The 12,815-nt window shown below is 38.9% G+C and overlaps 1 protein-coding gene across 6 annotated transcripts in view; it reads left to right on the top strand.

The window, feature by feature from the left end:
* The window catches only part of OPTN (optineurin), a 42,345-nt gene extending 40,369 nt beyond the window's left edge, over nt 1–1,976 (top strand). For all 6 annotated transcript variants that reach the window (XM_029238053.1, XM_029238055.1, XM_029238056.1 and 3 more), the window contains one exon: nt 1,405–1,976. In XM_029238053.1, the coding sequence (XP_029093886.1) occupies nt 1,405–1,532 (128 nt within the window). In that variant the 3' untranslated portion in view covers nt 1,533–1,976. The remainder of the gene's footprint in view (nt 1–1,404) is intronic.
* The last annotated feature ends 10,839 nt before the right edge of the window (nt 1,977–12,815 follow it).

Genomic DNA, 12,815 nt, shown 5'->3' with positions numbered 1-12,815 from the left:
TCTCCCATGTTAGTGAATTCAAATAATATGCTCAGAAGCAAATAACCATATTAAAAGTTACCTCGGGCTTCCCTGGTGGCGCAGTGGTTAAGAATCCGCCTGCCAATGCAGGGGACATGGGTTCAAGCCCTGGTCCGGGAAGATCCCACATGCCACGGAGCAACTAAGCCCGTGCACCACAACTACTGAGCCTGCACTCTAGGGCCCGTGAGTCACAACTCCTGAGCCCACGTGCCACAACTACTGAAGCCCGCGCGCCTAGAGCTCGTGCTCCGCAACAAGAGAGGCCACCGCAATGAGAAGCCCGCGCACCGCAACAAAGAGCAGCCCCCACTCGCCGCAACTAGAGAAAGCCCACGCGCAGCTACGAAGACCCAACAGAGCCAAAAATAAATTAATCAAAAAAAAAAAAAGTTACCTCCACTATTATCTGCAAAAACAAACACTTTGGAGGCTGAATGAAAATCTAGAGACCTGGGCGGAGACGCTGAAAAACTAAAATGCTTTGCATCGGTGCAGAAAGATCAGATCAATGAGGTGCTCTGGGAACTAGAAACCATTTCCTGTACTGAGCACGGTCTGCACACAGGGGACCTGCTGAGAGCCATGACTTCTTCAGAGCATTCTTAGATTTAAGACTTGAACCTCAGTCCAACTCCAGAATTGGGGGAAACAATAGGACTGATTCTTCAATTCCTTCTCCTCACTTCCTTTATCTGGATAACTCTTGTTCATTCTTAAGACTCCTCTCAAGTGGAGCTGGTCCCATCGGGGGGCCTGTCTGCACCAAGCAGTCTGAGCCAGGCGCCCTTCTCTGCCCTCCCCAACAAAACCACCTTGTGTCTGACACAGCCTCAGTGCTTCCCTCACGTCGTGCCACTGTCTCTTTTTCTTGCCTGATGTCCCCACCATGTCTGTATCCCTCTCTCCCATCTCCCAAGTGCTCAAAAGCATCTACTGAATGGCCGTAATTGTTGTCTCTGCTTCTGAGAAGGTCCCTGCTGTTCCAGGGTCCCTCTCCATGCTTTGCGCACTGTCCAAATTCTCTCCTTCTCCTTAGCTTACATCCTCATCTATCCTTTTCTTCTCTCAAATATTCTAGTTTTTACTAGAACATGTATCATCCTGTACCTAAAACCCAAACCACATATTTTCACATACCTAGAACCTGGAACAGAGCCTAAATCCTAACATGATAGGGAAGCAGGTATTACTTTTGGAGATTTTTTTCTATGTGTGTCGATTACTTCAGTTAAAGACCAAAATAAAACCTGTATTCATTTCCCACGAGGTACTGATTACCAAGTTTAACTGATGTTAAAATTAAAATTTACCATCTGTTTTTAAAAACTGCTTGCAACATGGAAGGAATGGATTAACATTTCATTTAATGCTTATTCCCAGGAGCCGAGGATAGAAACTGGATGCAGCAGGAACAACAGAATATTCCAATTCATTCTTGCCCCAAATGTGGAGAAGTTCTGCCCGACATAGATACACTACTGATTCATGTTACAGACTGCATCATTTAAGTGTTGACCTTTCACCTCCCCCAAACTGTTGGTAAATGTCAGATTTTTTCCTCCAAGAGTTGTACTTTTGTGTCATTTGTTTCACTCAAATATTTTGGCTCATTATTTTAGGAGAAAGAAAACCATTATGTTCTAAAAAGGACATTTTTTGGCGCATTCCCACAAACTCGCAAAATAGAATCCTTAACGTACCACTCTTCTGATAAGAGGTTTGTTTTTTTTTTAATATTCAGTTGATGTGAGCACTGAACTGTCCATGCGGGTTATGAGTGTGTGACATCGTGGATAGAGTAAATGTGGTAATAAGATGGAAGAAGCCTCACTGATTAAGCACTTTCTAAGGAGGCAGGAAAAATGAAGTGGTCACAGATTTAATCAAGAAAAGTGTCTTTGAAGTATTTTTAAATAAATTACATTGTTATTTTTCTTTATTCATTTAAGATAGATCTATCTGGGGTTGTGTATGTGTGTATATCTTAACAGTTTTATTTCAGCCACAGCACCAAAATTATGATGTGGCTCTTTTCAGATGAGCCCTGTGACCTTTTACTTGATCCTCAGGACAAGTGAAAAAATACTGACCTACATGAAGCGGATATATTAGGTTCACTGGATGTCACGTAATCATCCACGGTGTAAAGTTTTCTTTTTCTTTTGTTGTGCTGCAGGTATATGTTTATCAACTATACAGTGAATAGTGTATTAATTTCTAAAAAGAATAGCTATCTATTAATTTTCTTCCTGGATCAGGCTCTATATTCATAATCACAAAAATAGTTATTGCAAAAAAAATAGTTATTGCAAAATAAAATTTTGCTTATGAATCTTTCACATTGTTCATATATGACTAGCTAATTTCATAGGATGTGTTTTCTGTATTCAGCTTCATATAAGCTTAATACTTATTCAGAACCATTTTGTTAATTCCGTGAATATGAGCAAATCCCTTTACTAGATACCAGTAAGTGGTGTTTGAATTAGAAACTGTTCTTTCTAAGGAGGTGAAAAGATAGAGATTTGCCATATTTTGTAAACCTACAGTTTACCAGCCATAAAAGTTAGCAATGTCCTTATGTATCTATATCCTAAAATATTTAAGAGAAAAATTTTAAATCTCCTCTGTTTGACTTTGTCATAAGAATCTCTCCTACACAAACTTGACTTGTGTGTGCCTATGTGTGTAGGTATATATATATTTTAAAACAGGAATCAAAACAGTTAATTACAGCTTCATGCCAGGAGAACACATTGCACAAATTCAACAGTAATTTAGATCCCCCCCTCACCCCAGGGGGTTTGTTAAAGACATTTCTAAAATAACTACGAAATTTTTACTTTTAATTTCTTGTTTATAGTTTCTAGTTTAAATTTTTTTCCCTTACTATCTTATATTGGAGAAGATAGATTTCTACAGTATCCTAAATAAAAAAGCAAACCAAATGGTTCTACACTTAAGATATTGGGAATATCCTTTTACTTTGTTCAAGTAAAAATATTAACCTGATCCCAATGTGAAATAACAGTGTGAATGTGCTGATTAAGCCTGTTATCAAATTGTTTCCTTGCTAATTAGATGGATTGTAAATGAAGGCAAGTTCATATGGTCAATTTAAATTAAGGCTATTGTTTTGGGGGAATCAAACAGTTTGGTAAACAACTTGTAAAGTCTGTGCATGTCTTATCCAGTTAATTTAGTCTTCAAGGCCCTGTTCCATGTTACCAGTTAACTACACCTCATCAGAATTTAGGCCCCTCTTCTAGGGCCAGCCATGCTGTATTCTTGTGTGGCTAATGGGAACAACAGAAAGATGGCAAATGTGAAGAAATATGAGGGAGCAAAAGAAACTTTTACAGCTAATAATTTTACACAATTAAGTCTTTAAATATTATGTTAAAAATAATTTTGGTCTGGCATGTAAGGAGCTTGGATGTCATCACTCCTATCCTTATAATAAGAAAAACGCCGAACAAACTTAAAATCGTCAACTCTTTTAAATCTTTCAGAGAACTGAGGTCACAGGGTAAACCTCTGCCCCCAAACTGGAGAGACAAACAGGGAGATACAGAGAGTCGCTGATGACCAGACCACGGTCTCAGGAGCAGAAACCACAGTAGGAGCCAGTACCTGAGTAGGAAAACGTAAACTGTTAATTGAAGAATTGCTAAAGTCTCAGTGTGGATGAGCTTGAGAGTTAAAAACTCCAGGGGGAGCCCAGTCTTAGGGGGAACCCTGCACTTTCATGAGTTTTACCTCCACAAATCCTACCAGATTCCCACAGTAAAGATTAGAAAAAACTCCCCCATAATTCCAGCAGGGCTGGGGGGCAGGTGGGAGTAGACATTTTGAAATACACCAGAGCATTCTGTCCTTCTTAAGAAGGCTGCCCTCAGGGAAACTTTTTTACCAGAGCCTTACTTGCTGGGATATTATCAGAGCCTGACCAAACTGGGGGAACAGATACACGCAACTTATGCACCCTTATTCTTAGCACCTAAGGAGGAGGGAAAAAACCTGTAAACGTCACAGCCCAGAGGCACAAGCTCACGAAAAGACTAACCATAGACCTATAGAATGCTTCCCCTCCCCGCTACCCCTCACCACCACATCAACAGGGCTTCTGTATAATAACAAGGGATTACAACGGAAACAACTGCACATCTTAGACTTTCTCTAAGAAGTCTATAGGGAAACCCAAAGACAACAGTGGAGACAAAAACAAGGACACCAGAGGAAATTTCAGCATATGACCCAGCTGCACAAACACTAATAGTCCAATTCCTAACCAGATAAACAAAAACCCCACACCAAAGGCCTATTTACCACAGTTCCTTTTACCTAGTACATCATGTTCAGTTTTCAACAAAAAATTATAAGGCATACTAAAAGACCAAAAAACAGTTTTTAAAGATAAAGAAAGCATCATAACCAGACTCAGACATAATGGATAGACATAAAACGGAATTTGAAACAACTGTGTTAACATCCTAAGAGCTCTAATGGAAAAAGTGACAATATGCAGGAACAGAGGGGTAATGTAAGCAGAGAGATGGAAACTCTAAGAAAAACTCAAAAGGGAATACTACAAATCAAAAAGCCTGTAACAGAAGTAAAGAATGCCTATGATGAGATCATGAGTAGACTGACCATGGCTGAGAAAAGAATCAGTGAGCTTGAAGAAATGGCATGAGAAAATTCCAAAACTGAAAAGCAATTTTAAAAAAAGAATGAAGAAGAACAGAATATTCAAGAACTGTGAGGCAGTTACAGAAAGTGTACAATGAGAATACCAGAAGGAAAGAAGGGGACAGAAGAATGTTTGAAGTAATAATGGCTGAGAATTTTCAAAAATTAATGACAGGTACAAACCACAGATCTGGGAAACTCAGAGAACACCACACAGGATAAATGCCAAAAAAGTCTTCACCTAAGTGTATCGTGGGCAAAAAGCAGAAAATCAAAAACAAAAAAAAATTTTTTGAAAGAAGCCAAAAGGGAAAAATAACTTACCTGTAGAAGAGCAAGGATAAGAAATATATCAGACCTCTCTTCAGAAACCATGCAAGCAAGAAGAAAGTTGAGAGAGAAGAACCACCAGCCTATAATTCTGTGTCCATGGAAATTATTCTTCAAAAGTGAAGGAGCAGTAGACTATCTTAGACAAACAAAAGTCGATGGAATTTGTTGCCAGTAGACCTGCCTTGCCAGAAATGTAAAAGCTCCTCAGAGAAGGTCAAAAACTCAGATCTATAAAAAGAAAAGAAAAGCATTAGAGAAAGGATACATGAAGATAAAGTCTTTTATTTTTCTTATTCTTCATGAACAGATAATAGGTTTTCTCGTTTTTTGTTTTTTGGTGTTTTTTTGGCTGTGCTGCATGGCTTGTGGGATCTTAGTTCCCCGACCAGGGATCGAAACCAGGCCCTGGCAGTGAAAGCATGGAGTCCTAACCACTGGACTGCCAGGGAATTCCCAAATAGAATACAGTTTGTTCAAAATAACAATAGCCACATGTATTTGGTGATTATAGCTAATGGATAAATGAAATAAATGACAACAATGTTATAAGGGATGGGAGGGAAGAATTGGGGATACTCTGTTACAAGGTATTTTCCCTACCCATGAAGTGATATAGTATTCTTTGAAAGTGAACTTGGATTAGTAGTCGATGTATATTGCAAACTCTAGGGCAACACCACCCCACCCCCCCAAAAAAAAGTTTTAGAAAGTATAATTGATACGCTAAGAGAAGTGAGAAAATGGAATAACATAAAATGTTCCATTAAAACCAGAAAAGTCAGAAATAGAATGAAAGACAATAGAAGAAACAAAGAACAAGGGCAGTGAACAGAAAACAGTAACAAATATGGTAGATGTTAATCCAGTTATATCAGTAATCACTTTAGACATCATTGGTCTCAATACACCAATTAAAAGACAGAAACTTTGAGAATGGATAAAAAAGCAAGACTCATCTATATGCTCTCTACCCACTTTAAATATAAAGACACATATAGATAAAATGTAAAGAGATGGAGAAAGATACAGCATGCCAACACTAATCAAAAGAAAGAGTAGCTATGTTAATTTCAGACAAGATTTCAAAGCAAGGAAAATTATCAGGGATAAAGGGGCATTACAAAGTGATATAGGGATCAGTTCTCCAAGAAGACATAAAAATCCCTACTGTATATGTACCTAAAAACACAGCATCAAAATACATAAGGCAAAAACTACAGGGAAAAATATACCAATCCACTAGTATAGCTGGAGACTTGAAAATCCCTCTATCAGTGATTAACAGACCCAATAGGCAAAAAAATCATTAAGAACATAGTTGAACTGAACGGCGTCAGTCAACTAGATCTAACTGACATTTATAGAATACTTCATAGTGTACATATGACAGAATACACATTCTTCTCAGGCTCTTAGAGGACATTTACCATGACAGACCACATTCTGAGCCATTAAACACAGAAATTTAAATTTAATTTAAGAAATTTAAAACAACAGAAATCATACACAGTATGTTCTCATACCACAGTGGAACTAAACTAGAAATCAGTAACACAAAGATACCTGGAAACCCTCAAAACACTTGGAGATTAAATACACTTTGTAAATTATACATGGATTAAATAAGTCTCAAGAGAAATTTAAATATATTTTAAACTAAATGAAATAAAATATAACATCAAAATTTGGGGATGAAATGAAAGCAGGGCTTAGCAGGAAATGTGTAGCATTGACTGCATATATAGAAAAGAAGATCTAAAATCAATAGTTAACGCTTCTTTAAAAAAAAAAACTAGAAAAAGAATGGCAAGTTAAACGCAAAATAAACAGAAGAAAATAATACAACTGAGGCCAGAAATCGATGAAATTTAAACCAGGAACTCAATAGAGAAAATCAATGAAACCGAAAGGTGGTTCTTTGAAACAATTGATAAAATTGATAAACCTCTACCCATGTTAACTAAGAAAAGAGAAGACACAGATTACCAATATCAGTGTGCCATGAATAATTGGAACTTGAAATTAAAAAAACACGATAACATCTATATTAACACCCCAAAATGAAATGCTTAGTTATAAATCCAATAAAATATGTATAAGATCTGATGAAAGAAATAAATGGAGAGATATTCCATGTTTATGTATAGGGAAACTCCATATTGTTAAGATATCAGTTCTTCCTAACCTGATCTACAGATTCAATGCAATTACAATCAAAATCCCAAGTTATTTTGTGGCTATCAACAAACTGATTCTAAAGTTTATACGGAGACGCAAAAGACCTAGAATAGCCAACACGCTATTGAATGAAAAGAACAAAGTTGGAAGGTGGACACCACCCAACTTCATGACTTACTATAAAACTACAGTAATCAAGACAGTGTGGTACTGGTGAAAGAATAGACAAATACATGAATGGAACAGAACAGAGAGCCCAGAAATAGACCCAGAGAGTCTTTGACAAAGGGGCAAAAGCAATTCAGTGGAGAAAGGATAGTATTTTCAACAAATGGTGCCAGCACAACTGAACATCCACATTCAAAAAGAAAAAAAATAATAATAATCTAGTTGCAGACCTTATTACACCTTTCACAAAAACTAACTCAAGCCACAGACTGGGAATAAATCTTTACAAAACACAGATCTGAGAAAGAACTGGTATCAAAATATCCAAAGAACTCTTAAAATGCAACAATAAGAAAACAACCCAATTTTTTAAAGGTCAAAAGATAATGGATACCTCACCAAAGATGTAGAGTTGGCAAATAAACATATGAAAAGATGCTAAACCGCGTATGTCTTTAGGGGATTGCAAATTTCAACGATACCATCTCACACTTATTAGAATGGCTACAATTCAAAACAATAACACCACCAAGTGCTCGGGAGGATGTGGAACAACAGGAATTCTCATTCACTGCTGATGGAAATGCAGAATGGTACTTTGGAAGACAGATTGGCAATTTGTTGCAAAACTAAGCACACAATCCTTGGAATTTACCCAAATGTATTGAAAACTTACATCCATACAAAACCTGCACATGGATGTTCATAATAGCTTTACTCATAACTGCCAAAACTTGGAAGCAACCAAGATGTCCTTCAACAGATAAATGGATAATCAAACTATGGTGTATATCCATGTGATGGAATATTATTCAGTGCTAAAAAGAAATAAGCTATCAAACCACACACACAAAAAAACCATGCAGAAACCTTAAATGCATATTGCTAAGTGAAAGAAACCAATCCGAAAAGACTACACATTGTATGACTTGAACTGTATAATGCTCTGGAAAAAGCAAAACTACGGAGACAGTAAAGAAGGTCAGTGGTTGCCAGAGGTTTGGTGGAGGGAGGGATGAGGGGTTAAGAGCACAGAAGATTTTTAGGGCAGTGAAACTATTCTGCATGATACTGTAATGGTGGATACCTCTGTCAAAACCTATTGAATGTGTAACAAAGAGTGAACCCTAATGTAAACTATAGACTTTAGTTAATAATGTATCAATATTGGCTCATCAATTGTAACAAAAAGTCCCATACTAATGCAAGATGTTAATAATAAAATTGTGTGTATGCCAAAGAAAACATACAGATGGCCAAGGGGCACATGAAAAGATGCTCAACATCACTAATTATTAGAGAAATGCAAATCAAAACTACAATGAGGTATCACCCCACACCAGTCAGAATGGCCATTATCAAAAAATCTAGAAACAAAAATGCTGGAAAGTGTGTGGTGAAAAAGGGAACCCTCCTACACTGTTGGTGGGAATGTAAATTGGTACAGCCACTATGGAGAACAGTATGAAGTTTCCTTAAAAAACTAAAAACAGAACTACCATATGACCCAGCAATCCCACTACTGGGCATATACCCTGAGAAAACCATAATTCAGAAAGAGACATGTGCGACTTCCCTGGTGGCGCAGTGGTTAAGAATCTGCCTGCCAATGCAGGGGACATGGGATTGAGCCCTGGTCTGGGAAGATCCCACATGCCGCAGAGCAACTAAGCCCATGCGCCGCAACTACTGAGCCTGCACTCTAGAGCCCGCAAGCCACAACTACTGAAGCCCGTGCTCCTAGAGCCTGTGCTCTGCAACAAGAGAAGCCCCCGCTTGCTGAAACTAGAGAAAGCCCGCACACAGCAACGAAGACCCAACGGAGCCAAAAAATAAATAAATTTTAAAAAAGAGAGACGTACCACAATGTCCACTGCAGCACTATTTACAATAGCCAGGACATGGAACCAACCTAAATGTCCATCGACAGGTGAATGGATAAAGAAGATGTGGTGTATATATACAATGGAATATTACTCAGCCATAAAAAGAAACGAAACTGAGTTATCTGTAGTGAGGTGGATGGACCTAGAGTCTGTCATACAGAGTGAAGTAAGTCAGAAAGAGAAAAACAAATATATGCTAACACATATGTATGGAATCTCAAAAAAAAAAAAAAGGTACTGATGAACCTAGAGGCAGGACAGGAATAAAGACGCAGATGTAGAGAATGAACTTGAGGACACGGGGAGGGGGAAGCTGGGACGAAGTGAGAGAGTGGCACGGACATATATACACTAGAGAATGTAAAACAGATAGCTGGTGGGAAGCAGCTGCATAGCACAGGGAGATCAGCTCGGTGCTTTGTGTCCACCTAGAGGGGTGGGATAGGGAGGGAGGGAGGAGATATGGGGATATATGTATGCATATGGCTGATTCACTTTGTTGTACAACAGAAACTAACACAGTACTGTGAAGCAATTATACTCCAATAAAGATCTACTAAAAAAAATTGTGTGTGTGGAAGGGGCTATATGGGAACTCTGTTCTTTCCACACAATTTTTCTGTAATCCTAAAATTGCTCTAAAAAAATAAAGTCTATTATTTTCTTTAAAAATGAAAAAAAAAAACCTTCTAACTATATATAAGATTATTTAATATGAACACATATAAAATTGTTCACATTAAATCATAAAATCAAGATTATGGTGAAAATTGCCCAACAATTTCATTTGACCCATGATGAAAGGGCTAAGTTGGAATTGCTTTTAATGAAATATCAGATTTATTATGCAATCATTAATTCAATGGAAGAAAGCTGATAGAACAGCTAGTTGCAGCTTTGAAGTGTAATAGGAATCAAGTATATGGACCAATATTCAAATGTTTTAGTGAAAGGACAGGTACCAAAACTGCTTTGCTATGAAAGCAAAAAGTAGAAATAATTTTACCATCTTCTTTGGTATCCTTTGACTTACAGAGTTCGTCATTTTAAAAATTATTGAAATAACATTATGTTCTCTTTGTGAAGATATTGGTCATCACTGAGTATTGCAAGTGTTCTTTTTTTCTAGGTAAGTAATTGCAAAGATATGAAGTATAATACAAAAAAATATTGGCTTAGGAACTCTCAGTAAGCTGATAGGTTTATGAAGCAATTTTGTCCTTTAAACACATGGAGCCATAATCACAGGTAAAATTTATTCTGCATGCATAGAGTATATATTGTAGTTATTAACTCAGCAAAACCAAGGAAGAAATGTGTTGAGCATTCTCATGAATTAATTAAAACCAGCAAGGCTAGAGTTTTTTTTATTGGCTTCTCTTTGCAAAGCATCAGTTGAGATGGAGGAACATACCCTGTTGCTTGAAGTAACCTCTAGATTGTTTGAAAAGCAATAGACATTTATTTGGGCAACAAAGACAATATTCTGTTAGGAAAATTAAGGAGGCTGGGTTTTCCTTTCTCAGGAGGGCCATTCATCTTCAAGTAGAGCACTGCCTCTGAGGAAGGATGACAGTTTTCTCAGTAAAGCGTTTTTGTTCAGTTAGTTGGGCAAATTCAAGTTTGGGATAAGACTCTGGAGAATTCTGTGCCATAAAGCATGAGATGTGAAGGCAGATGTCTACAGGGAGGTGGTGTGGTGGTGTGGGTGCTTTGGAAACCGGCTGTTAATTCCAACAGAAGATCTGATTTTCTGATTTTTTTTTTTTTTTTGCGGTACGCGGGCCTCTCACTGTTGTGGCCTCTCCCATTGCGGAGCACAGGCTCCGGACGCGCAGGCTCGGCGGCCATGGCTCACGGGCCCAGCCGCTCCGCGGCATGTGGGATCTTCCCGGACCGGGGCACGAGCCCGTGTCCCCTGTATCGGCAGGCGGACTCTCAACCACTGCGCCACCAGGGAAGCCCTAATTTTCTGATTTTGAATAGCATTGTTTCCTGCTGGGCCGAAAGGTGGAAGCATCGATTTAATCGTCTGGTGCATTAACCCTGGAAACATACTCAAAGATATTCCGCTTCTACAATTTCTACTTTAGAGAACTCAACTGCACTCACTAAGCCTACACTGCAGCCCTGATATGTCCCCTTGGCTTGGGTCACATATCCAAAGGTAGCGCTGAAATCTCCCCACCATCGCCTCAGGCTGAACTCACATCTCTACCCTGTCCAAAGCAAGCTCCTCCTCTGTAAGTCAGCCGTCTCTCAGCTGTTGCCAACCTGGCCATCATCCTCTCCTTTTCCTGCCAAAGGTAACTTTCCTCTGGTCAGTTACCAAAGCAGATAAGTTTCCCTCGTAAAGTGCTTCCAATTCGTCCCTTCCCTTCAGCTCTCACAGTCTGGGACTATCACGATCTATCAAGCTTCTTTGTCTTCAATTTCTGGTGTATCCGGTTCCCGAGCACCTATCTTTTGAATTTTTTTTCTTTTTGGCCGCGCTGTGCGGCTTGCAGGATCTTAGTTCCCTGACCAGGGATTGAACCTGGGGCCACGGCAGAGAAAGCACCAAGTCCTAACCACTGGGCCGCCAGGGAATTCTCCTGAGCACCTATCTTTGTTAGCTTAATCGTCCTAAGCATTGCCTTATAAAGTAGTAAGAATAAAAGTTATTACACTTTTAATGCTTACATGTGCTGGGCGCACTCTGCATGTTTTCAAGTTTTTCTCATGAATCCTCACAATACCCTATGAAATAACTATGACTGTCCTTGTTTTGCACATGAGTAAGTTGAGGCTCAGAGAGGTTAAGTAACTTAGCCGAGGTTGCACAGTTAGCATGTGGCAATTAAAAATCATGCAGTCTTAACTGCATAGTCTGGGCACTTAGCCACACCTTTCTCTAACCATCTACATTCCTCCCCCACCTGCTCAAACAGGGTCTCTTTACCGCTTACAGAATATTCTTCATCTGCCACCCTATTGGTTTTACCTACATTTTAAAATGTTTCCACCTCATCTTTCTACCTTTTACCTCCTCATCAGCAAGACTGGTGCTCCCTGGTAGTCACCTTATATTATTTGTCTTTTATGCATAGATCACATCTCCCAAACTAGACTAAATGCCTACAATATGGACCTTGTCTTTGTCCAAACATGTACACCTGAGGCACTAAGTGATTATGGCTGATAACCAGTGTGTGAAAAGGTACTGGAAATTCTCATTTGATCCTTCCTGAAACCCTCTAGTTATCGCTATTATCAGCACTTTACGGATGAAGAAATTGACCCCCCGCCCCGCCCCCGCCAAAGCTAAGTGCCTTGTTCAGGAGCAAATACCCTATTCGATTTTTTCTCTCTGTAAACATTTATTGTGTGCCAGGCACCAACAGCAAGAGAAAAGACAGAGGAAGAGCTAGGAAGATGAAAAAGACACGGTCCCCTTGTCTCCCGATGCTGACATTTTGGTGGGAAGAAGCAGAAAACAATTATTCCCAACTCTGACGCAATTAAAGTCTACGGACCACGAACTCCTCCGCAAAC

This window comes from Monodon monoceros, unplaced genomic scaffold, assembly GCF_005190385.1.
Source record: "Monodon monoceros isolate NGI ecotype Baffin Bay Population unplaced genomic scaffold, NGI_Narwhal_1 Super_Scaffold_21, whole genome shotgun sequence".
NCBI classification, from domain to species: domain Eukaryota; kingdom Metazoa; phylum Chordata; class Mammalia; order Artiodactyla; family Monodontidae; genus Monodon; species Monodon monoceros.
Note: the sequence above shows the minus strand (reverse complement) of the source record. Positions and strands in the feature narration are given on the sequence as shown.